General features: G+C 39.4%; 1 protein-coding gene across 4 annotated transcripts in view; it reads left to right on the plus strand.

Annotated features, from left to right (window-relative positions):
- The window catches only part of GOLGA4 (golgin A4), a 60,410-nt gene extending 50,810 nt beyond the window's left edge, over positions 1-9,600 (plus strand). For 3 of the 4 annotated variants that reach the window (XM_072330530.1, XM_072330532.1, XM_072330533.1), the window contains 3 exons: positions 3,815-3,901; positions 6,537-6,600; positions 8,839-9,600. In XM_072330530.1, coding sequence (XP_072186631.1) covers positions 3,815-3,901; positions 6,537-6,566 — 117 coding nt within the window. In that variant the 3' untranslated portion in view covers positions 6,567-6,600; positions 8,839-9,600. The remainder of the gene's footprint in view (positions 1-3,814; positions 3,902-6,536; positions 6,601-8,838) is intronic. The other variant, XM_072330531.1, reaches the window with a different exon arrangement.
- The last annotated feature ends 15,514 nt before the right edge of the window (positions 9,601-25,114 follow it).

Below are 25,114 nucleotides of genomic sequence, written 5' to 3' on the forward strand. Positions count from 1 at the left end.
CCAGAATCACTAGTTAGCTTCTGTTCTTAGACCTGTGGCTCATTGGATGGCTCTTTTACCTTAATAGCATCTGTTTGAAATCATTAAATAAAAGTACATGCATTATTGGATATTACACTTTTGAATTGCGAGGGACTTAAACACAAGAAAATGATGATAGTAATAATAATAAACCCTAACAAAATAACAAACTTTGTCGACTATGTTCCAACTTCAGCCAGCCCTTGAGACTGTACTGTAATGGATGACTAATGCATATTATTTACACAGGTAGGAAGCATTCCTTCAGTTGCTTTGGTGAAAAGATGTGTATAGTTGTGTGCATATGTATTTGCTCTGGAGATTACACTCTGTGTAATTAGAAGGTGCTGTTACAACATTTCCTGCGCACAGGCTCTGAAAGCAGATGGGTACTGGGGAAAAACTATCAAGAAAGATAGACATTGAGTTCCAGGAATAACTTATGAAGACATTGTTTTAGAATTTATGTAAGTGAAAGGGGAAGTGAATTTAACCCAAATAAAGGAGCATAATAAACGATTTTCAATGCACTACAACTATTTAGCTTTGAGAAATCATATTTAGATAGGTAATGAATGATAAACTTAATTAAATTGATTGTGATTGTATTTCTCTCTATAATGTTTTCCTATTAATCTGATAATCTTAGCAGTTTCTATTTGAGGATAAATGTTCTAATATATTGCAAAAAGTGAAAGGTTTCTGGTATTGCTAATATTAGCTGATCAAGCTTGTAGATGTACTGATATTTGTTAATGAAAAATTAAATTGCAATGAAGGCTAATATATTTGCTAATGTAAATATGAAGGTATTTTGGTGGTTTCTTCACTTATGCTTCAGATAGTACTTTCAAGCTGATCTTGTGCTGTTGTTCAACCATTGGATGTGTGACTGGAATGTGTGACTGGAATGCACTGAGGTTAGCTTCTGCACTCAGAGTTGTATCTCATACCTTAAGTTTACTCAACTACATCTTGAAAATAGTTTGGTTTCTTCCTGCTATGCTGATTTGGAGATCTGTAATAAGTGGTGATGTGATTGTTATAATCCATTCAATACTGTGTTAACAGATTTAGTCTGTATATTAGCATGCACTTCTTATTCCCAATGCATTGAGTTAAAAGATCTCGACTGTGATCAAACTCTTTGATACAGATGTACCCTCATCTTAGCTTCTGTTCTCATGGACCAAGTGAGGCAGCTATTTCAGTTTCTCTCTTAGGAGGTGTGCAGTCTCTTCCTCAGACCATTCTAGTGGCCCTCTTCTGAGCGGGGTCTCCTTTTAGATTACAGAAAAACACTCCGTGACTCAGAAGTTGTTCTGCAGTGAAATAAGTCATCTTTGTGGGCCTGATGCACTCTGTAGTGAAAGCAGTTCTATAGAAGCTGTGCAAACTCTCCTGAAGAATTTGCCATTTATGCAGCCTGGTAAACAGTTCTGGTGTTGTATTATGTGGAGGGATGAGTGAATGCATCAGTTGTGCAAAAGTGCTGGAAAGTTAAGAGTAATGATGAGTGTTGATAGTGGTTCAGTTGCTAAGACTCAGGAATTGTGACTATAATGTTTAACCCTTATAATCTGTAGCTTGTCACAGTCTTTGTAAGCTGTTTCACCGATGTGCATATTTGTATTTGTTGGGGAATGTTTATTGTCTTCCCCTCCAGTCCTTTAATTTTTTTTCCCCTTTGTTTTTCCTTGGCATAGTCTATAAAATGAGATCACCAACTTTTAAGCACGCAATTTCTTCAGAATATCTGAACTTGGAGATGCATAGCATATACAGTTAGGTTCAATGAATGCATTTTTTACAATCACTGAACTGCCCAGCTCTACTTCACACTTACTCTTAAGTCTTGCTAAAGTCCCAGAGGTCCTTTCTGGCAGATGCTTCTCCTTGTTACTTCACTGTGCCACTTGGAAACTGTTCTGAAGTCAGAAAGTCAGTCTGAATGTTGTATATGTTTGATAAATGAGTTTCCATCAGCTAGATACATGAGTGAGTGGAATGACACAGAATTATGTTCTGTCAGACTTGCTTCAGGCTTTGCTGCTCTCCAGCACACTTATCAGGGATGATAAATTCATGCAAATCTTTTTCTGGCACCTGGCCATGCCTTTGTGCATTGCAGAATGACAGGGGATATTTCTGTAAAACTCCTGCATGATTTTTGAAGGGTCTGGCTCTCAAAATGAAGGAGTCTGATGGATATCACTGTGGAAGCATTATTTACAGAGATCACATAACTCTGTATGCTGACCTCAGAAAGAAATGCAAGCTGGCTCTCCATGGATAGGTACAGAGATGCACACCCAGGAGCATCCATGTGTGTTCACAGTTATTGTTTTGTTATTTGTAGTGACAGAGACTGTTAGTGAAGTAATTTTTCAACTGTGAATAGTACTGAATTCTTCTGCTTCAGAATCTCTGTATTAGCCCCAGGAGCATGGAAAATTTCAAGTGACTGAGAGCAGTGGAATTACAAAACACGCTTGTTCAGGAAAGAAGATTTTAGCCTTTGTTTAAGTTGTCACATAACAATCTATGCCTTCACGCCATATATGCAGTGTTTGTAGATTTTTTTTGTCAACATTTGCATGCTATTGTGTCCCGTGGAAAACTGTCAAACAGTTTGAGTAGATGCTAAGCTCGGTACTTTCTAATCTTTTTGATCCAGATCATTGTGTTCAGGGTTCTGGCAAAAGAGATGAGAGAAGCACAGGGTCTGTTTGTGACGCTGGGAATGCTCCTTGTATCCGGGAACTGCACTACAGGCTCTTTGTAATTATGGGAGCTACCAATATGGTTAAATGAAGCTTTTTTTCATCAAAAGGTTTCAACAGGACCTGCTTCATTCAATGTTTATCTCTAATTAATTATAGACAGAAGCAGTATCTTCAAGTTAGAGGTTTACCTCTCACTTTTAGCTATGGTAATTCTTGTCCTGCAGCTGCTTTGTTGTTGCAATCTCCCTCTTCATTCCCTGTGTGAGGCTGGTAATAAACAGTGGACTTAGAGAGCAGCAATCTTATCTCACCCACATTCTTGAAGAGCAACAGCTACCGCTTCTGTAGCGCTCGTGTTTGGTTTGAGCTGCCCTGCAGTTCTTACTTTGACCTTTCTTGTGAAAGTCACCAGAACCATGTTCTGTGCCTTTTGGAATTTTTTATTCCCACTAATCTGTTTTTTAAAGGGAAATAATTGCTTGCTTTGCACAAAAGTTTGACATTCTTGCATGTTCCATCTGAGGTTGTCTAAATGTTTTGCTAGTTAAATATGAGCTACTGTATACCTGCTGACAATATTTTGACAACTGCAGTTCTACATCTCACATTTGGATCTTTCTCGGTGTTTCATTTCTTTGTGTTTCTTTACTAAATATTTGGCTGATACAAATATAGGTGAATTCATAAAGACTCCTTCAGGTTCCATGTGCTTCAAATGAGCTTTTCTGAAGGGCTGTGTTAAGATTAAATGTGGCAGGAGCAGGATTTGCAACAGTCACTATAAATGAACTTGAATACTATAGAGCTTCCACTGTAGTACAGTAGCTGCAGATTGTGACAGTGTGAAATGAATATTCTTCTTGGTTCCCATGTATTTCACACAATGCATCATGCCATGCAAATACAACATGAAACTGGTGGTTATTTTTTACTTCTTTTAGCTATGCTTTTTGGTGCTGTCAATAAAGATAACACTCAGTATTCTTAAGTGAAGTGTATTTTAAAATAACATTAAGAAGCATTTTAGGTCACGTGATAATAATTATGGATGATCTGTTTCTTTTCAGACAATGGCCAAGGTTATAACAACAGTGCTGAAGTTCCCAGCTGATCAGACTCAGAAGATACTGGAACGAGAAGATGCACGACCATTGGTAAGTTGTACCAACAAGCTTAAGTTTGTGCAAGTGATGATGTTGCAAGAAAAAGAAAGTGGAAACTTTCTGAGAATCTCTCTTTCACACTTTCTTCATTCAAGAGAACTCCTTTTCTCCCTCTCTTTCCCTTCAATGGAATGTCAAATTCTGCCAGTAGGTTATAGCAAAAATGAGAAAGAAAAAGAAAGAAAAGCATATTTTCTTGACTAGAATTTCTGGCTAAGCCACAGTTGTGAAAGCTCCTATTTGGAGATTGATTTTCTTTAGCAAACAAGATATCTGAGAGAATATTAGAGTTATTTAAATTCAGAAGTTTATGTGGATTCATAGCTGTTATATGAAAAAATGGTAGAAGAGAGTTTTTTCAGCCCTGGTGTGTAATATGTGATAAAAATAAGAACAACATTTACTTGTAGAATGGATAACTCATTAGCACACTCACCTTGTGCGATAGAAGTGGAATATATACGGAATCACAGAATGGTTTGGGTTGGAAGGGACCTGAAGGATCATGAATCTCTAGCTCCTGTGCCACAGGCAGGGCCACTAACCTCCACATCTATTACTAGACCAGGCTGCCCAGGGCCCCATCCAACCTGGCTTTGAACACATAAATGGTCAGGGCATCCACAACCTCTCTGGGCCACCTCTTCCAGCACGTCACCACTCTCACAGTGAAGAACTTCCCTTTGACATCCAACCTAAATCTTCCCTCCTTCAACTTAAATCCATTTCCCTATAAAACTATATGTGTGGAATTTTGTGTCAGTATCTTAACAAGACTGTATATCAGCTTTTTTTTGTTTTTTTTTGTTTTTTCTTTGCTTTTTGTACTAAACAAATATCAAAATATGTCAGGTTTACTCTCAGTAATGACAAATGAAAAATAAGAATTTTAACTATTTTCTGAAGTACTTCCTGCCTTTTCACCAGTGGAGCTGAGTAATACAGTAGCAAACTTTGACCTTGTACAACTGTGGGGGAAGAAATAAATTGATGGCAGTCTGCAGGGATGCACGCATTAGAGAGTAAAATTAGTGGGACATTCAATAGAGAATGATTCTTTTTAATTGTAAATAATTAAATATTGCTCAACATTGTTGTTTTTTTTTTTTTAATTTATTTTTAACCCTAAATTTTTGAGGGATGGAGTGGAACTGTCCCTGCAATAATAGTTTTGTCTGTATTGTACCTGAAGTCAGTTTCCATCATTTCATCAGCTTGAGGTATCAGATGAGCAAAGTATTTGATACTTCAACGTTTTCCTGTAGATTCTGTAGTTTTATAAGCCGTGCAATCTTAAATACTTAATATATTTTTAAAGTTGTGTAAATGCTGATAAAAGTATAACAGTAATGTCTTGTGCATTGCAAGCATCCAATTTATTTAATAAGCTTTTATTTAAACCAGTTTATCATCTCTGCTATAGTATTTGGAGTTATTCACACTACTCGTGCTTCCAAAATAATATGACAAGTCATAAATTATAAAGGAATAAAGCAATAATTATGGCTTTCGGCTTTCCTAAGAGTCTTTCTCAGACCTTCAGTTAGAAAGCTGGCTTTTTCTTTGACACACACAGTAGTATTTTAGGAATGTTTGGAGTTGGGTGAAAGTGAGGTTACTGTTGGTCCTTGTATTTCAGATCCCTGTGCTTTTTGGTATTTGAAAGCTGGTCTTACCAAAATAGGTGCTCACAGAACGTCAAGTAAATCCAACAAGTTTTGGACTTGGTACTTGGGACTAAATTATGGGTAGTTATAAGGTGAACCTTCTTCCAGGTTGCAAATGCTTTGATTTTTAAGGATATTAAAATTCAAAGAAGTTCTAATGTGAAACTTCTTCAATTTCACATAGCAGTCTTTCTTGGCTTGGATTTAGCCTGTCATTTTTTGTCCTTTCCAAGTACACAGAGATGAAAAAATACACTTCTAACAGTCAAATAGAAGGACTTGCTGTGATGAAGCTAATGAAGGCCGTTGTCATTTTTGTCTTGAATTTTGAAGTTGCATTTGTTTACCAAACAACAAATTAATGTTTGTGGTGAATCCTTTGTAATTCTGTTGAAGACTGAAATAAGTGGGGGAGTTATACAAACCCCAGGCATCTCTCTTAATAGAATAATTTATGTTTGCTGACATATACTAATGTGATTATAGTGTTCCTCCACACAATGCCAGAATGATAGCAGTATATCCAGGATTTAGATCTCATGAGTAATAATGTTGTAACATACATGTGCATTTTTAACACCATGATTAGTTGGTTTTGTATGTTAATTTATAGCCAAAAGGATTAAAAGTAGTTTTAATGTGTAAATTGTCAATTGAATGTGCTACTAAAAGGGACTAAATGTGTGTGTAAGGAATTGCCTGTGAGTACTTGTCCTTTTAGCATCTGAGTCTGTCTGTCTTAAACAGTGGGAATATACTTGAGAGGTTTCTACTTGAACCTATAACAATAAATAAGTGTATGCTAGACCAATGTTTCTCATGCACTAATATGTTTTTTGCCACCTACTTATTGTGATCTAACTGTAGCAGTCTCATTTGTAATCAGTAGGTGTTCGCAGCATTCTTACCTATGCTTTTACCATGTAGTCCAATAAGCTGTTTTCTTCCTGGCTTTGTAGTTTGCCTCACCTCGCAGTGGTATCTTCTGAATATTCCATCAGTCTGTGCTTAGTTAGCATGTGGGTGAGTGAAGCCTAATATGTACTTGTTTTGTTTGCAGATAAAAGCCTGTAGTATGGTATTAATCATTCTTCTGGTTTTGTTTTGTTTTGTTTTTCTCTCTTGCCTCCTTTTGTTAATTAAAAGCATTTTAAGATTTTGTTTTGTAAGTGTATGATAAAGTTTGTTTTATTCTTACATACAAATCCAAATCTATATATGGTAAATATTGATTCTAAACCAATCTTTCTGAGATACGGGAATAACTTGAATTGTTGATTGAGGTGCAAAAATCTCAGTTATAGGTGAAAAATCGTATTTAAAATCAAATGATGTGGAATGTTAAATTTTATTGTACTTGGCTTTATCTTAATTCATTTTCTGATCTCCTCTTTGTTTTCTGAATAAGTGAATAGATAAATCAGTTTTGAACATGACTATGCTGTCTGAAATGAATTGTGAACATCTTCTAAATATGATAATACAGTATTTGAAAATAGCTTGATGAAAAATCCTTTGTAGAGTGACTGGAGTATGGCAGTATTTAAATGTTAGTACCATTCTGAATCAGAGCACTGGCTTGGTGTCAAGAGAATGTAGAGCACCAAGATTAGTGAGAACAGTTTTGGGAGCTTTATGCTTTCGGTTTACTCTGCCTTTTTCCAGGTTTTATTAAGTTACTTTCATGAAGAAAGTGTAATGCTCTTTGTAGTGTTAAAGAAAGTCAAAAGTGGCCTTAGGTCTAAAGGTAAAGGTTGCATTTGACTAACGCAGCTAAACAAACAATGTGAAAGAGTAGTGGTTGAGAGAGGAGCAGAACACGCAAGTGCCCTGGTAGTGCTTTTTGCATTGCCTATTGTTATTATTATCATTAGAGCATAATATTTAATAAAGTCTTCAGATGAGTTCTGTAGGATATTGTCAGCATAACGTTCCTTCATCCTTTGCAATGGAGGAGCACTGCACAGTTGCCGGAAGTATATTCAATGCATCTGGGCTGGTCACTGTTGGCTGAAACACTGTACCTAGTGCAGCTGATGACCTATCTTTTCCTCTTACCAATACGGCCTAAAATATTTGTTTTGAAGGGGAAAAAAAAATCTCTTAGCTAATAGACTCACAGAATGGCCTGAGCTGGAAGGGATCTCAAGGATCATGAAGCTCCAACCCCCCTGCCACAGGCAGGGCCACCAACCTCCACATTTAATACTAGACCAGGCTGCCCAGGGCCCCATCCAACCTGGCCTTGAACACCTCCAGGGATGGGGTGTCCACAACCTCTCTGGGCAGCCTGTTCCAGCATCTCACCACTCTCCTAGTAAAGAACTTCCCCCTGTCATCCAACCTAAATCTTCCCTTCTTCAACTTATGACCATCTACCCTTTCAAAGAGTTGACTCTCCTCCTGTTTAAAGTCTCCCTTTAAATACTGAATAACACTGAAATGGCTGCCCAGGGAAGTGGTGGAGTTGCCATCCCTGTCAGTGTTCAAGAGGTGTCTGGATGAGGAGCTAGAAGATATGGTTCAGTAGCCTGTGGTAGCAATGGTAATGGGAAGTTGGTTGGATTAGATAATCCTGTAGATCCTTTCCAACCTTGTAACTCTATGATTCTGTGATTATTGCAGAAAACACATTTGAAACTTAAATTCTTGTGCTTTCTGTAATGCTGATGTAAAAACTTTGCTCATTCTCATCTGTCTTTGGTGGCTGTCACTGGAGGGCCTGATTTTTGTCTTTATTGTTAGCAATTGCCTGTTATAGCTTTGTAGCTTAAGACAGTAGGCATAGAAGCTTTGCAGCCCTCATTATTGGATTGTAACTTTATAGTTTTTCAACTATTTTTGTGATTTATATTAATAGTTAGCCAGCAAAAGGAACAGTTGTCTAGTATGCATAAAACTCAGAAATTAAGATGATTATTGTGAAAGCAATGATCTTTTTCTTGGTCCCCAAATTTGACTGCACTGCAGTTTGGATGACAAGCCTTATGCAGATAGGTTAACTATTGCCCCGAGTTTTTAAGTGGATTCATATGCAGTGATGTGGTAGACTTTACTATTTCCTGTGATATTTCTGTGATATCAGACTGAAATTACTTAATCAAAATTGCTTAATAATGTGGTTATTGGACTTAATCTGAAATTCTTGCATCTCCTATTCTTATCAATTAATAATAATTTCATTATTAATATTAAAGTGCTTCTGAGTTGCTCTTAATAGAATAACATCTATTCATTGCTTTTAACTTTCTATTTTTCTAGTCATGGCTACGACCATCCTGAGGAAATCACAATGAGAATGTCTCGTAACAGTGCTGCTTAGAAATACGTTCATATCTCTGTTTGTTGCCCCTTGAGAAGGGGGCGAGAAGAAAAGCTATTATTCAAGGTCACAAATGGAACACCAAGAACCAAAGCTCAGCACCACCTTTGGACCATGAATATAGTTGAAACTGCCTTGACAAGAAACACTAATCAGGGGTTATCTGGGGATGAGCCTTTTTTCTCTTCTATTGAACACTCTCTTGTATTTTGTGTTAAAGGTTATTTTTTTAAAGGAGAGAAAAGACTTATCCTAGGAAGGAATTGCCCATTCCTGTATCTCTATGCAGGTGTCACTGGGTGTTTTTTAAGAGTTGAACTAAATGGTTTGTCTCTTCTATTTATTTTTTTATTTTTGAATGAATAGTGCAATACGTTTTTGGATGGATAGCAGTTGAGGTGATTTTCTGGATGAACTGGGCACTCTTGTTTGACTACTCCTCCACCGATTTGATCTTCTGATTGTTTGCTAAAGGTCACTTCCTATATGCTTTTGCCTACAATAAATCCGAATTGCTGTACCTCATTTGTTTACTTCTAGCTTTTGTACTTATATTTTCTGTGGGGAAAAAAAGAAAGTAGAATATTGTAAATTGTAAATAGTTAATACGTAACTGTATCATATGCTGATCTGTGACTGTTGACAGCACTAATCTGACGGGAGCTGAGATGAAATAAAGTTTATTTACTGTATAATTTTGGAACTTCTTGTTGTGTGCTTTTTCTTTTGAAAGGCTCCACCAGTTTTGTTCTCATTCCTGTTCAAGACATCCCTCCCTGAGATGTTTCCAGTCTGAAATTGCTCTCTTGTCAAGAGCTGTAAGGAATCAGTGGAACTACTCAATTTTTCCAGGGAATGCAACCTGTAAAACAGGTGCGTACCCAGCTGATAGCTGGCATCAGAGTGTAGCAAGTAGGGAGGTTTGCTTTGTTAAGGTTTTAAGTGGTTCAAGGGGATCAATCCTCCGTGAGTATTGTTTTTGCTAAGCAACTGTAGGAACAACAAACCTCAGTTGTTTATCTCTGAACATAAGCAGGCCTTCTGAATGTACTGCCTGCCTGGAAGATCACAGAATCTCATGATTGCAGAGGTTGGAAGGGGCATGAAGAGATCATCAAATCCAACCCCCCTGCTTAGGCAGGTTCCCTACCTGCTTCACAGGTGCAGTGAGTAGTGTTAAGAAGAAGTGGTTCACTGCTGGAGCAGGCATCACCCTGTTCTAGGGATGTTCAGTCTGGTCCTTGCTTTTGATAGCTAAGGACCCAGAGCTGCATCTTCATATTCACTTGCTGCCTGGCAAAATCATTTTCGTACGGCTTTATTTTTTGCACTATTTGTTTTCGCCTTGTGTTAAACATCAGTTGACAGATTTTATTTTATTTTTTTTTAACTTTTAGTTGTTGTTTGTAATATTTTCAGCTATGGGAAGATTTTGCTTCTGCAGTATATCCGATCCCCTTCTTCCAGGGCATTGCCAGATGTCTCAGCAGCCTGTGCCAGACTTCACAGGGTACGTTTGGTTCTGAAAAATACACGATCCTTTCTGGTTGACTGGGGATTTGTAGGATTTGGCTATCGCTCTCATTAGAGCAACCCAAAACATGGGCTTTGTGATTCAGGTTTCCATGTAAGGTATAGGTTTTCCTAGGTTTGGGGAAATTAAACGCAGAGATCTGTTATTTTGACAGCACGTTTCATTATGATCGCTTACTGTGCTTTTCCCTTTTTACAAATAGGCTGCTTTTCATGTCTTCTGTCTTTGTTCTTGTCTATGAAAGTCACTGGCTATGGGCTGTGCTTTGTCAAGCATGACCTAAGTGCGGCAGGCCAAACTGTCTGTAAAAATTAAGCGAAGGGCAGAGCAAATAAATGATGGTTTTTCTTTCCTTTTAAGTGACCTAATTAAAGAACACAAGACAGATCACAGAATTATCCTTGATGCTCTTTAATTAAAATCAGAAAAATGCTTCCCAAGTTCACTTTTTCAGAAGAGTTATTATAAATTACTCGTAAGCAATCATGTAACTTTTTCTTAACATAGCAGAAAAGGTGTAGCAGCAAGGTTTGGGGCAAACCAAAGTTTTAACTGCATCTTTATTTAAGGGAAAATGTAAATAAGGCATTGATTTAGAGTCTAAATGGAGAAAGTGAGGGTGACATGACAGTGAGGTTTCATGACAGTGAAAGCTTTACTTTGAGTGATCATGTTTTGTTTCTTGGAGTATAATCATTAGACCCTGCTAGTAGTACTAATGCAACTACAAACTAAGATACTCCAGGCCACAAATACCTCTGCCTATAAACTATCCTTGCTTAGACACCCATAGCTAAAAGCCAAAGGCTTATCAAAGTTTTGGCTGCCTTTTTACCAAAGGTTGGAGGATCCCAGTTTTGTTCAGAATGGAATGTTAGAAACCTGTGCTGCAAGAGAATCTATTGGGATTTTTTTTATGTTGAACTTTCCTCTAGTTTGACACGCAATCAATGTACACTGCATGTAGACCTGTGTACCCATATGCATGACCATAGAAAACCAAAAGATTTACTTATAGGTCTGTTTAAATAGACTTAAATGTTTACCAAGCATCCCCTAGTGTTCTAAGGATTGATCATTTCAGTGAAATATGTGTGGAGCTTGTGCTCCTGTATTATCTCAGTGCCTAAGCTGATGTTTAATATACAGTTTCAAACTTAGTGTAAAACATCATCTATAACTCTTTCCAACTTTTGTTTCTGACATTTATAGTCCCTCTTGCTATGAGCCACACTAAAAAGTAGTTTTCTTCTCTACAGACCACTTGGTATCTGGTCCTCTTCTCTCAAATAAGATTCCAGACAAAACTTGTCTGAATGCTGAGGTGGGTTCAGTTCAGAATTTGGACATCCTGCATCCAGTCTTACTGTCTGTCCGTAGCTGTGCTACAAATAAATAAATAGAGAACATCCCTCTATAGAGTTGGCTATATCAAGCAACTTCTTTATTTCCTTTTTCATGAAATGATGACTTTCACAATGTCATTACTGTTTCATCATGGATAACAAGATGAGCAATAAGCAGCAGCTTTTCCTTTGCTTCCTTACATCCATGTCCAGAAACAGGAATCCTTGTGATCCTTGCTGGCTCTCAAAAAGAATGAGAGCTTGGGACTTGAAATGGTATTTGTTTGTGCGTATTCATAGCATTGCGTATTAGAGGTGCTAGAACAGAAATAAGCATCAAGTTTGGATGTTGTTCTATGCCTCTGATGTAGGAGTTGTCACCTTTTATTTTCCCTTTTCTTTTAGGCTCTCTTACTTTGATTGTAGTCTTCTCCTGTAAGCATTGATGCAATTCGCTTTGTTAGAGTAATTTTTGAGGCACGTTGGCTCAAACTTAGGAAAAGGTATCTCTAGAGATTTCCTTCATTGTACAGCAGTGACAGCTGTTTTCTTCTTGACCACCTAACACCACGTGATGTTTTACAGAAGGCATCATTGAGCTCGTGGTAATTGCATGTTGTCTTAAGGCTGTGCTGGAAGATCAGTGTACAGTGATGGGAGAGTTAAGTGTGGCTCGGGCATCTGCTGTGTCAGATGACCTGCTCTTCTAGGTTGCAGCTTCTAGATCAGCCCAGGTGATGTCACCTCATAATTGTTGGAGAAATGAGTACGGTAGTTACTTGGCTTCTAATTAAGCATATCAAATCAACTAAAGCCACTCTGATTTTGTTAAAAGCTTTTCTAAATGGAGACCCAATGTGTGCGTGGCCCTGGGACCGACCAGGTTTGAGGTCTAGGAGGCCACCCCTGGGGTTGATGCTGAAACTTGAGTCTGGGGCACTTTCTGTAAGAACTGAACTTTGCTGATAGGAAAAGGAATGAATAGAAGGATATATGCTGTAGTCTTTGTTTGTATTTTGGAAACTTTATTGGTCCAAGAAAATATTCAGCCTTGTTATTTAGATCAATGATTCCTACTTGTTGCAGTGCTGAAGTCTGCAAGAAAAATTGCTGCTGTATTTAGTGGCATTATGCGTCATTCAGTTTTATTGGAGTAAGGGAAGCATTTAAAAGGTTTCTAACTTGGATCATACCATAAATCTGTTGCAAGAGAGTCAAGAGAATCGAGCAAAAGCAGTATGTGAAGACTTAGAAGAGGCCTCTCTGTGCAGCCAACATTACCTATGCTCTTTGTTTCCCAAACTGCTTTTTCTTCTTCTGCTGAGTCTTCCTCATCTTTCTCACTCAAGCCACAGGCTCCAAAGAAGCAGCTGAAATGGAAAACTAAGAAAATGAGGGAGAGAGAAGTACGTACAGAGCAAAGTTATCTGGGAAAAGAAGATGGATCACATCAGATAAGATGGGAAATATTAAACATACTACTGGTTTGGTGGCCTTCGTTTGTGTAATGAATATAATAATTAGATTGGGTTATTTTCACAAAGCAAATGTTTTGCCTTCCCATGCTGAGCTCTACCTTCAGCTTCTCTGAAAAGTGTTTCCACATAGAAAGTACCTGTCCCCACCATGCAGCCCTTCATCCAGGGGGGGTGTTATCTGAAAATTATTTAAAGAACAGCAGGCTTCAGCCCAGGATTTCAGTGCTGTTCATCAGCAAATTAACATCTGATCCAACCATGAATTCACTACTGGAGGTAGAGAAGTGAGGTTGTTTTCTTTCTTTATTTCCCTCAGCCTCAGGCAGCATGTTTAGGTTGTTCCTGCAGAGTTCGAGATGAATGAGTATGTGTGTATGTTATGCAAAGCTCACTGCAAACATCACTTATAGGCTGGACCTGCAGGCTCCTGTGCCAGTAGAAGTGGTGTCCCGCAGGGGTTAGTGCTGGGGCTGATACTCTTTAATATCTTCACCAATTACTTTGACATGCATACTCATCAAGATTGCAGATGACAAGCTGTGGGGTGCGGTTGACACACCAGAGGGATGAGATGCCATCCAGAGGGACCTAGACAGGCTTGAGCAGTGGGCCCAGGTGAACCTCATGAGGTTCAACAAATCCAAGTGCAAGGTCTTGCGACTGGGTCGAGGCAATCCTCACCACCAATACAAACTGGGGGATGAAAGGATTGAGAGCAGCCCTGCCAAAGACCTGTGGGAATAGGTGGATGGCAGGCTGGTCATGAGCCAGCAGTATGTCTTCACAGCCCAGAAAGCCAACCATACTGATGCTGCATATGTTCATAGATTAACCTGATATGCCAATGAGTTGTGTCAAGCAGGTGTTCCTTCACTGCAGTGCTGGGCACATAGGAAATAGCTTCCCCCAGTATGTGCACCTTGGCTCATGTGCAGATGACAACTCATACATACTCATGTTTTTCCCTGGAATTTCATGTATACGCTAAATATTTTAAATCATTATCATTTTCTTAGAACTGATTAACACAAGACCCTCCTCCTTAGAGCATGTGCAGTCACCCTTGGACGTCTTTTTAATGGTCATCTCAGGCTTGAGGGAGGAAAGCTGGTAGTCTTTGTTGCTCCTCAACTTTTGACCCCTGCTGTCGGGCATGCTCAGTTAGGTGTTTGCCTCCTCTGTAAATGTGTTTTCTTTGTTATGTTCTATTAGAGCCCCCCTGTCTTCCAATTGACTTTGTTTTCCTTCCTTACCTTGAAGATAATAAATGTGGTCCCTCCAGATACTGATTCTTGCGAGATTAGAGGTCCTCACTCTATCAGTATCCATCAAAAGCGTGGCCAGAACATCAAAGTGATCTGGCCACTTTACTTTGTGCTGATGAAGCTTCACCTGGAGTATTGTGTCCAGATATGGAGTCGTCAGTACAGGCGAGACATGGACCTGTTTGCGGCCCTCTTCTGGGCACTCTCTAAAATGATCCAAGAATGGAACACCTCTCCTATGAGAACAGGCTGAGAGAACAGAGGCTGTTCAGTGTGGAAAAGAGAAGGCTGTGGGAAGACCTGAGAGCAGCTCATCAGTATCTAAAGGGGGCTGTAAGAAAGAAGGGGACAGACTCTCTATCACAATCTGTTGTGACAGGACAAGGAGCAATGGAAGCAGGAGAGATCCAAGGTGCCCCTACTTTTCCTCAAAAGCCAAATATCCCCATACTGCCTAAAGAATGCTGTAAAAGTTTTGATTTTATTAAAGAGCTCTGTGTTCTACCAATGAAGAAGTATTATAGCATTGTGGCAGTCCCTGGGAAATGGGGTAGGCCTTCATTTGTGAGCGTGGCTCCTCAGGAATGGCAGATGCCTGGGGGTGACTTTGTGAATAGCCCCTGAAGAGTGTGGATCTGCTGTTTGCAGGGGGAAGCTGAGCTCAAGAGACAAATGCATTAGGTCACAGCTTTATTTTTAGGTTGAGAGTAAGAGTGTATTTCTGAGGGAGATACTGACCGTAGGGTAAGCTGGAATTAACATTTACTTTAGATAAGCTTTGATATTGACTAAAAATAGAAGTTGTTTTATGTATTGCTACAGACATCCTCCACCAGGATCTGGATGGTTTTCAGAAAGAGCCTTGTGGCTGCGGTAATGGCATCCTGTGGTTAGAGGAGCCAATCAATGCAGTGGGCAGAAGATAAAAATAACCTCATATCCTTTTGACAAGGTGACAAGTTCTCCTTACATCTCATGTCAGTGCTGCTGTCAATTAATTGGGAGCATAGTTTGGTTAATGTATTACACTGGGATGTTTGGACTGATTTACCAGAGAAGGCGATGTAATTAAACATCCCACCTGAACTCATGTGTATGGGGACCAAGACAGACAGGCTGGTCCCAGTTTTGTGAGGATGTTTCTGCAGATCTGTATGCAACACAAAGAGGGTAAGGAGGCATCTCCTACCCTCCATTTTTCTAAAGGTTCTGTGTTTCTCTGAAATCTGAGGATAGATGGAGCTTGAAGTATTTCTTTCCTATGGATGAGCCTGTAACAAAACCCTAAAATTGATAGTTGTACCTGGTCAGTCCTTCTTACCCAAGCAAAGGGGCTAGGATCATGTAGCTTTGCTTTAGTGGTGACACTACAAGCAACTCAACAGAAGACACAGAATCACAGATTGGCCTAGGTTGAAAATGGCCACAGTGGTCATCTGGTTTTAACCCTCCTGCTATGTGCAGGGTCACCAGTCACCAGACCAGGCTGCCCAGAGCCACATCCAGACTGGTCTTGAATGCCTGCAGGGATGGGGCATCCACAACCTCCTTGGGCAACCTGTTCCAGTGCATCACAACCCGCTGAGTGAAAAACTTCCTCTTACTATCTAACCTAAATCTCTCCTGTCTCAGTTTAAAACCATTCCCCTTTGTCCTATCACTATCCACCCTTGAAAACAGCTGTTCTCCCTCCTGTTAATATGCTTCCTTCAAGTAGTAGAAGGCTACAATGAGGTCTCCCTGGAGCCTTCTCCAAACTAAACAAGCCCAGTTCCCCCAACCTACAACATTGCCAAACCATGACAATAGGAAAGGTGCTCCAGCCTGCAAAAACATCAGCAGACAAACCAGAAAACTGTGATACTGACCTACAAATTTGTCTTATTTTCTTATGTTATGTTTCCTATGCTATTTGTCTTATTTTCTTATGTCTCTTATGTTATTTGTCTTATTTTCTTATGCTGCTGGTGGCAAAATTGTTACCACCAAACTGCTCTCAGAATCTCTCTTACAGCAGGACAGTTCACTGACATCTGGGAATAATGTAAACTGGAGAGTTTGCTGTGTAATCACATCTGCTGTGCCTCTCTCTTTCTGTTATTTGTAGTGAATATCACTGGAGGACTGCAAAGTTCTTACTTCAGTGCCACTGTTTTTAAATTGAATTATACCCGTAAAAGTTTCTTCTGGGATGGGAGGTTGGCAAAGAATGTTTTTATATGCATATATTCTTTAAAAAATCATTGGCATCAACACAGCAACAACTCTTGTTGTTATCCAGATGCTCCAATTAATGTTTTTCACATTACTAAGCTAGATAAGCAGGCCTCTTCTGGCATATCTCATGCTGATAACAAATCCTATGTAGTCCCACAGTTTACCTTTCTGAACTACTGTGTATGTACAGCACGCAGCAAATTAAGCCATAGCATAGCAGACCATTTAGGAATAACTGGGTCACAGAAGGGTCCTGCATGTCAGAAATTATTTAGTTAAGGGCTCAAACTTCAACTGCCCACGCACAAAACTGCAGAAGGTGTCATTTCTGGAGGGGCAGAATATATTTGGGTCTCTCAGAGATTATAAATAGGTTATTGTTCATCTGAACTTTTCACACAAGTATTGTATGATAGTTCACATGTGTAATAATAAACACGGAGTGGCCAGCTAATGAGAAGCAGATGTGCCAAGAATTTCAAGCAAAACGTTTGAAAGCTGTGATGTAAATTGGGCTTTTTGACAAGTGGTCCAAGCTCAAGTGACCACCAGGATTTCTGAGGAGTACATTTGCACGGAGAGGCTAAATAAGAAAGGCAGCACTTTGTTGTATAAATCTGTGTGGTTTAACATAGCACAGAAAAATGGTGGACCTCAGAACCCACTACTTGGCCGGTATGTCGTGACTTTGTAATACCTCGTACACTTTTCCTCTTTGTGTTTTTTGTTGTATCATAGTATCATAGTATCATAGTATCGTGCGAGTTGGAAGGGACCTTAGAGATCATCGAGTCCAACTCCCGGGTTTCGAGCCCTCTGTGTAGTGAAGCGGCACTTCTACCCCCTGCACCACAGGGGGGATTTGAACCCGGGCCCTTAGGTGCCGCAAGCAGCACTTTATACCACTGCGCCACCGGGGGCACACAACACATCGTTTGTTGTAGTAAATCGTTGTGTTGTAGTAAAATTCTTGCAGGTTTGTCCCATTGTCCTGGGGATCCTTTTGGAGATGGAGATGCTGTCACCTGGCGTGCACAGAAAAACAACAACTGGGGATACTGTTAAGTCATTTCAGAAAACTGTGTTAAGAATCAGTTGTGGCTCTGCCTCCAACTCCGTTTCTTGGATATGAGCATGAGATTGATGCAAAAGCTGCAAGTCTAATCTCCTTGTGATGCTGGGAAAAGAAGGGTAATCAGGAGGGAGACTTGATTTATTGTTTCTCTTTGTTGTATTTCTCCAGGTAGCCCAGCACTTTTCCCTGGAACCCCAGCGCTAGGAGGAAAGAGTGAGTCTTCTAGGGGTGGGGAAGAACTTCAGTGAAAAGTCACAATTTCACCATTCACCTCCTTTATTTATGATACCTGTGAGGTTATTAAGAAGATTATGGGGAATGAAGATAAAGGCTGGGGAATGCCTTTTGAAACCTATTGATGCTAACTGGTTTGGTACATCCAATATACTCACTAAGTCTGTATTGTAAATTCCGCAATGGGAGAGAGCTGGCTGAGTAGCCAACCATCATCACATCAGACAAGACTGGGACAATGCTGGCAAGCAAATTCAATTAAAAGCATATGCACAAAGGTATGTGTATCTGCTGCATTTTGGCAGCCAACATCAAATATATTGAGGCAATGCAATACATGACTATCGTGGAAAAATAAGTATTCAACTTAGCGGTTGTGTTTTAAAGTACCAGAGGTTCATATGCTTAGAAAGTGCTTTAGGATGAGTTGCATGATCAGCTAGTTGTTGTTTTTGTCTTCACAGGTCTTCCACAGAAGTTTTTTTGTAGAGTAGGAGTTAAATAAGGATTTAAACTTGTGCTAGACCTGTACAAAAGTCACTCTATTCCTTTAGTAAGGAGAAAGCAAGGTGAAAATAAATGCTAAAGTTGATCAAAGAGACAAGTCGTATGCAAAGTTTAAACAGCAGAACAAGTATTTCATAAACAGGTTTTATGAGATGAGCAGAAACACTTACTGAATTTAAAGATGCAGATAAGATGCATTATTGGTGCTCAGAATAGCAAGAACACTAAACAGAAAATGTTCATTGGGTGAGAAAATGAGGCAAGAAAAAGAAGATGCTTACACGAAGATGCTTACAAAACCTAGTACTTAAACTGTGGTGTCCTTCCTCACACCAAGTAACAGCTCTTCGTGTGAGTTGTTCTGCTGGTTTTTAAAGCTTTCACTCTATAATGAGGTGCTCAAATTGACCTAAAAATGGCAGTTAAGTACGTTTAGGAACTTATTTGCATTGTGTGTTGTCCTCCTTTTGTTCTAGTTTTGGGCGCATCTGTAATGTATACACAGGGTAGCTTCTGAGAATCACTTTTCTCATGGGTGAAATTCAGTAAAACAGAAAACTTTGAAAAAGGAGGATCTGAATCCAATAACAGCTGCACGCAACCCAAACATGACAGCTGAGAAATAGATTGGTTGATTTCTCTTCAGCTCTGTGGATGTTCCTCAGGTAATAATGACAAATAAAATTACGGTGAGGACAGGCTCTGGAAAAATCTACTCTGGATATCAAGACAATACATAATAATAATTCATCATGTAGGTAGAATCAGGTGCTGGGCCTACGTTTAAGCACTTTCAGACAAAACTGATCAGAGCAAATACACCATTGTTCCTTCTGATCTTTTGCGTGAAGTGATTCTTCTGCAAAAATCTGCCACGAGGAAGAGCTCACTGCTTTCTTCATATTTGGTGGATCACTCTTGATCAGTACAACTGGCAGATCAGCAGCTTAAATGTCTGCTGGCTGCTGATGTGGTTTGGAGACAGCTGAAAGCAGTTCTACTGAGCATGGTTATCTCGAGGTAGGTGCTGTCATAGCCCTTCCTGCTTCCCAGTGGCTCATAAGGAGGTGGACAGCTTCTACTTTACTTTAGCTCAGAGATTTCAGAAAGCAACCTGAATTCAAATAGCTTGATTGCTATCATTGTTGTTGCTGGTTTTTTCTTTCTCAGAAATGCTGTCTTCTCCTCCTGTAGACTAGTTTTCTTACATATATGGACCAAACTCAGGCTGGTTTCTAGCTGGAAAATTTCTTTTCAGAAAGGGGGGGTAGGCATTGGAACAGCTGCCTAGGGAGTCCAGTTGAGAGATCCAGCATCAAAGTTTTTTGAAATCTTGGTCACGAGATGGTTGGAAGTGTTGGTCATCAGATTCTGGAAGCAAATGGGCTTGTGATGAGGGAGGCAAATGAAAATTACAGTTTCCAGTATGCAATTGCCAACTGCCCAGTCAGAAAGCAGCTGCCAGTGTTTCTACAAGTACTTAGAACCAAACAAGCTGTATTTGGGGAATACCAAATGGGTATTCTAAGGGTGTTCCTCAGGTGGATGGAATTGTCTCATTTGTTGATGGTAGGCTTTCTATGAATTCTATCTTAGAAAACTGGAAGAATAAATATTGAGTTTTCCTCTTTGTTTAGGCTCTCTTTCCTCAGTGTTATATCTTGTTGATAAGAGATGTTAGACCAAAGAACTATTGAATGAATTTCCTCAATACAAAAAGATATGACTTCATACTGTAGATGTCTTTAAAGTTTTGCCTGTGAAAGACATTTCACACAGGCTTGTCAGTGTGTTTTCTGGTGCAAGAACAAAGTTGAAATCTTGATCGCTGTTCATTGCTCTGAGTGAGAGTCAACTATTTCTTCTAGTCATGCTAGAGCTCTGCAATGAGAAGCTGTGGAGAGCAGGGAAAAAAGGAGGGAATTTGTGGAAGGACATGCATGAGTCCTAAAACTGGTTGCATAGAAACTCTGCTATTGAATTTAGCTGGTTAAAAACACTGTACAGACAACAGTTTGGCATTACTTGGCTTTGGAGCTACTGTTGTTCTGAAATAGTTCCTCTGCTTTACACAGAGAAATTGTGAGGGGAGGAGTGAAAGTCAGTGTTTTGCCACAGAATTATCACTGATTGAATCAGAATCATTTGAGTTGGAAGAGACCTTTAAAGCTCATCCAGTCCAACTTCCCTGCAATGACCATGGGTACCTACAGCTAGATCAGGTTGCACGGAGTCCCATCATACCTGACCTTGAATGTCCCCATGGATGAGGTATCTACCACCTCTCTGGGCAATCTGTAGTAATGCTTCACTATTGCACTTTTCCTTATATCAAGATTGAATCTCCCCACTTTTAATTTGAAACAATTTCCCTTTTTCCTATCACAGAAGACCCTGCTGAAGGGTCTGTCCCTTTATTTCTTATAGCTCCCCTTTAGGTACTAAATGATCCCATGGAACGTGATCATCTTCATTGTATCCCTTACTGGTGAGGCCCTGAGTCATGTTGTATTTTCTTTTGGAATATATTGCTACATGGCTTTTTTCTGGATGTATGATTTATATACATGGGTCCTCCTGTAGATACTCTAAAATATGTATCAGAACAAAAAGAAGTAAACAGAAAGAGAATTTCACTACACTATACTGCAAAATAAAAGTGTCTCCTCTTACTATGGCGATAAAGGCTTTTGGTTCTGCTGATTCCCGGCTTGTGGTAATGAGGTTCAATCACCTGAATGACACAGTATCACTGGTGTCAGCATGAGATAAAAGCATGCAGTGACAATTCTGCCAATGCTGCTGAACAAAAAGCAATTCAAAATAAGCCTGTGTGTGGTTCTACAGCGTATGTGTGCACGTACACATATTTAAATACAAAGTATATGAATGAATACAACACCGCTGTAATTCTAACCATATGCACACAGATATGTGACAGCTGGAAAATGTGAGAGCTGAAAAACTTGACCACTACTTGTTAGCAGTGCATCCCTAAGTTAGCCTGAGTCCCAGTTCAACCCAAACACATGCTTAGTTTCAGCACTGCCATCCAGTTTCCCCTTAAGCCAATAAAGCACAAGCGCACATTTATGTTTAAGCAGCAACCTAAAGAAGCATGCAGCATTGCTAAATAGAGACTACTGAGTGGAGGTCTACTGTGTGAGAAAGAAAATGGAGAGAGCCACATGTATTGAGGAAAGGATCTCAACTGTATGAAAAATGTAACTGATGTAATTATTTTCTTGTACTTGGCTCTGACAAATTGATTCAGTTTCTGGGGTAAGGAATATGATGACTGTTTTAGAAATATGTTTTACATTACGTGATGCATTTTCATTTGGTCAAAAAGTTGACTATAAATCAAGTTGAAACATATCCCCAATACCGAAAGCCTGGGCAAGGGTTTACAACTGATGTTAATGCAGAGTCTTCAAGGGGATAGAAGGATGGTGAATCTGTATCATGAAATTAATGGGACTGCTGCTGCAATTGTACAGTTTCAGAAAAGAAAATCCTTAACTATTTGAAAGTGGAAAATTGATTTTTGTTTGCTTTTATTATTATTTTATTTATTTATTCATTTATTTTTGCATGTGAGACTGAAAATTCCAATGTATTCTTTTAGCTATTATTATGTGATAAGAATTTTTGATTAAATTCTAAGTTTCTATATCACCTAAGATTAGTACTAAACCTATCTCCAATCCAGATGAAGATTTCTGGATTCTAAATCTACTTGGAAAACTCTGGTAGAGCTCAACCAAAAAGGAAAGCTACAGTGGCTTGAGAGCAAACAGCAGCCAACATGTAAGAGAACCATTTTCTTTCTGTCCTGTTTACTCCAGCTGAAGAACTGGCTGCAGCCAAGCAGAAGAATGGAGCATTAGGTCTTTAGTGAGAATATGATCTGAAGTGATCACTGTCAGCACCTAAGTCAAACATACAGTGGAAACTTTACCTGATACATGCTACCTACCGAAAGGAATTCCTCTTGCATTCTGGTGTAAAAACTGAGGAAGACATCTCCAGTTAATGGAAGTAATGATTGTGTATATGGTTTTAATCATGATGATCACTGTGTAGACTTGCTGATAAATCTAGATGCTGAAAATGATTTAATACTCAACAGGCTGAAATGATATGAGTTTAAATATTGAATTCTCCTTTCAGCATGGCTGCTGTCTTTTTGAAAACACAGAGCTCTGTCCCTGTTGATCCAGGTCCATTCACTGGTAGGTAAGTGAATGTGCAGAATTCCCTCTTTATCAAATGTATTTGGTAGCTACCCATTGACACTCATCAACACTTGCTGAATGTTTATGGAGACCAAACAGTGGATGAGAGCACTGTGAGATGCTGGGTGGTGCATTTCAGCAGTGGGGCATCAGTGACAGTGGGTCACCTCCACTGGTACAGTTTTTTATGAGTGCAGTATGCAGGCTCTTGTTCATTGCTGGCAAAAATGCATAGCTACTGGTAGTGACAACGCTGAAAAATAGTACTTTGTAGCTGAGAATTTGCTCCATCAAATGGTGTTATTGTGCTTTTTGCATCTGCTGTGGTTTCCGTGGAAACAAATAGGAGGCATTACTGTCAGAGCAACCTATTTAAGTATCAACACCAAGCTCTTCTCCATGACAGCTTCAGCAGCAGTGAGGGCCTGGAAAGAGGAGACAGGAGTCTTTTTGCTTCTCTTTACAGTGTAATAAAGGTGACTGTGTCCTTCTGTCCAGTTCAACAGATAAGCAACCAGGATCAATCTTTTTAATGAATCCGCGATGAAGGAGAAATTGAATGCTCTCAACATGATTTGTGAGAAGAGCTACAAAACTGTCTGGAAAATTTCTCCTCCATAGAAGGACGGAAGAAGCTTGGTCTCCTTGGCTTATTACAGTGGAGTCTGAGCATGGATTAGATCACAGGGCTTTGTGGGAACAAGCTAAAAATAAATGACAGTATTATCATGAAGACTGATTTATAAATATTTACTGACCCGGCCAGTGAAATATGGAAAATGCCTGTGAAGAATCAGCAAGCTTCACTGCTGTGATGGGAAAGCTTTAGCATAAGTTTGCTTAAAGCCACCTCACTAAGCACAGAGTGACACAAATGTGTGGATCATGGCAAGGAGACACAGAAGCTGGTGTGTCAGTGAGCTCATGTGGTGCCCTCCCACGGCTGGAGCATCCCTAATGATGATGCTGGAGAAGGAGAAAGGGATGTAGCACAGGCAGACATGTCCTCCTTTTCTTTCTCCACAGGTGGGAGCACATCTGAGTTCACTGGGGACATGGAACAGCCTCAAATAGAGTGTAGATCCCGAACACAATAACACCACTGAGACACCACAGCACTACTTGTAAATGCAAGGAGAAACATATGATTAGCATAGCAAAAAGAGGTGTCCTAAAGCAAAGCAAGGTATTTGTCAAAATAGTGGAAATCATATTGAGTTTGATTTGTGCAGCACAGGAGCAAAGTGGCATATGTTTAAAAGAAATCATCATATGAGAATTTGCATTTTGGGAAGAGACCCCCAGGAGGGGAACTACCTGTTAATAGTGAGTCTGGATGAACCACATCTATATGCAAGTGATGCTGCAAAAAATTCAGACAGCAGGCATTTATTTTCTCTCTTTCCTCAGCCAGAACATCACTTTATTGTGGGTTTTTTTTTTTTTTTTTTTTTTTTTTGTTTTTTTTTTCCTTAGCTCTGCAATTCAAGTTATTAATTAACTAGTATTGCCAAGGGAGTTTTTGCTGCAGGTCGTCAATTTACAAATAACTTTTCTAATTTAAAACCTGATCTGGAGACCTATTGCTGCCAAAATACAGCACATTAAATTCCAGTTAAGTACTTAATTAATATAGATAAGTGTAAAATACAAATTGCCCTTACGATGCAGGTACAGAACCTCCCTAGACAATGCAAACATCAAGGTTCAAGCAGACGGAACAGGGATATAGGATTAACCACATCTGCATTTCTAGTTTGAATAGTTCATTAACAAAGGGATGGCATAATATTTACTGTTCCTCATTCTTGGTGCTTATTGCTAGCATCATATTCATTTAACAGTACACTATGATTACATTCATCTAACAGTACACTGTTATTACACTTGTAGTTGCAGTTGGATGCTTCCCATTGCTTTCATTTCTCCCACAGCACTCCAACATTTTAACAGCTTCAAGGTCTAACCATGCAGTTTCTGCCTGACAAAATTCCCATTGGATTAAATGTTGTAAGATTATTTCAGTATTTGGATGCACAGTAACAAATAAATAAATAAGGCGGGGATGGGGGAGGAGATGGGAGTATTCCTTGCCTTTCTCTGTATAATCCTCCTTGCCAGGAATGGAGAGCAAAAAATCTGTTATGGCCTGACACACTTCCATACTGTATCAATTCCAGGTGAAACAAGACCCCTCTCACCTGCAAGGTGAGAGAGATGTTGTGCTCACCTCATGCATCCACTTTGCTTCCCTTGTCTCTCTGGAGATGAATGAGCCCATCCTTCTCCCCAGACAGTGCCAGCTCATATTTCCTTTAACT

This window comes from Excalfactoria chinensis, chromosome 2 (genome assembly GCF_039878825.1).
Source record: "Excalfactoria chinensis isolate bCotChi1 chromosome 2, bCotChi1.hap2, whole genome shotgun sequence".
In the NCBI taxonomy this organism is placed as follows: domain Eukaryota; kingdom Metazoa; phylum Chordata; class Aves; order Galliformes; family Phasianidae; genus Excalfactoria; species Excalfactoria chinensis.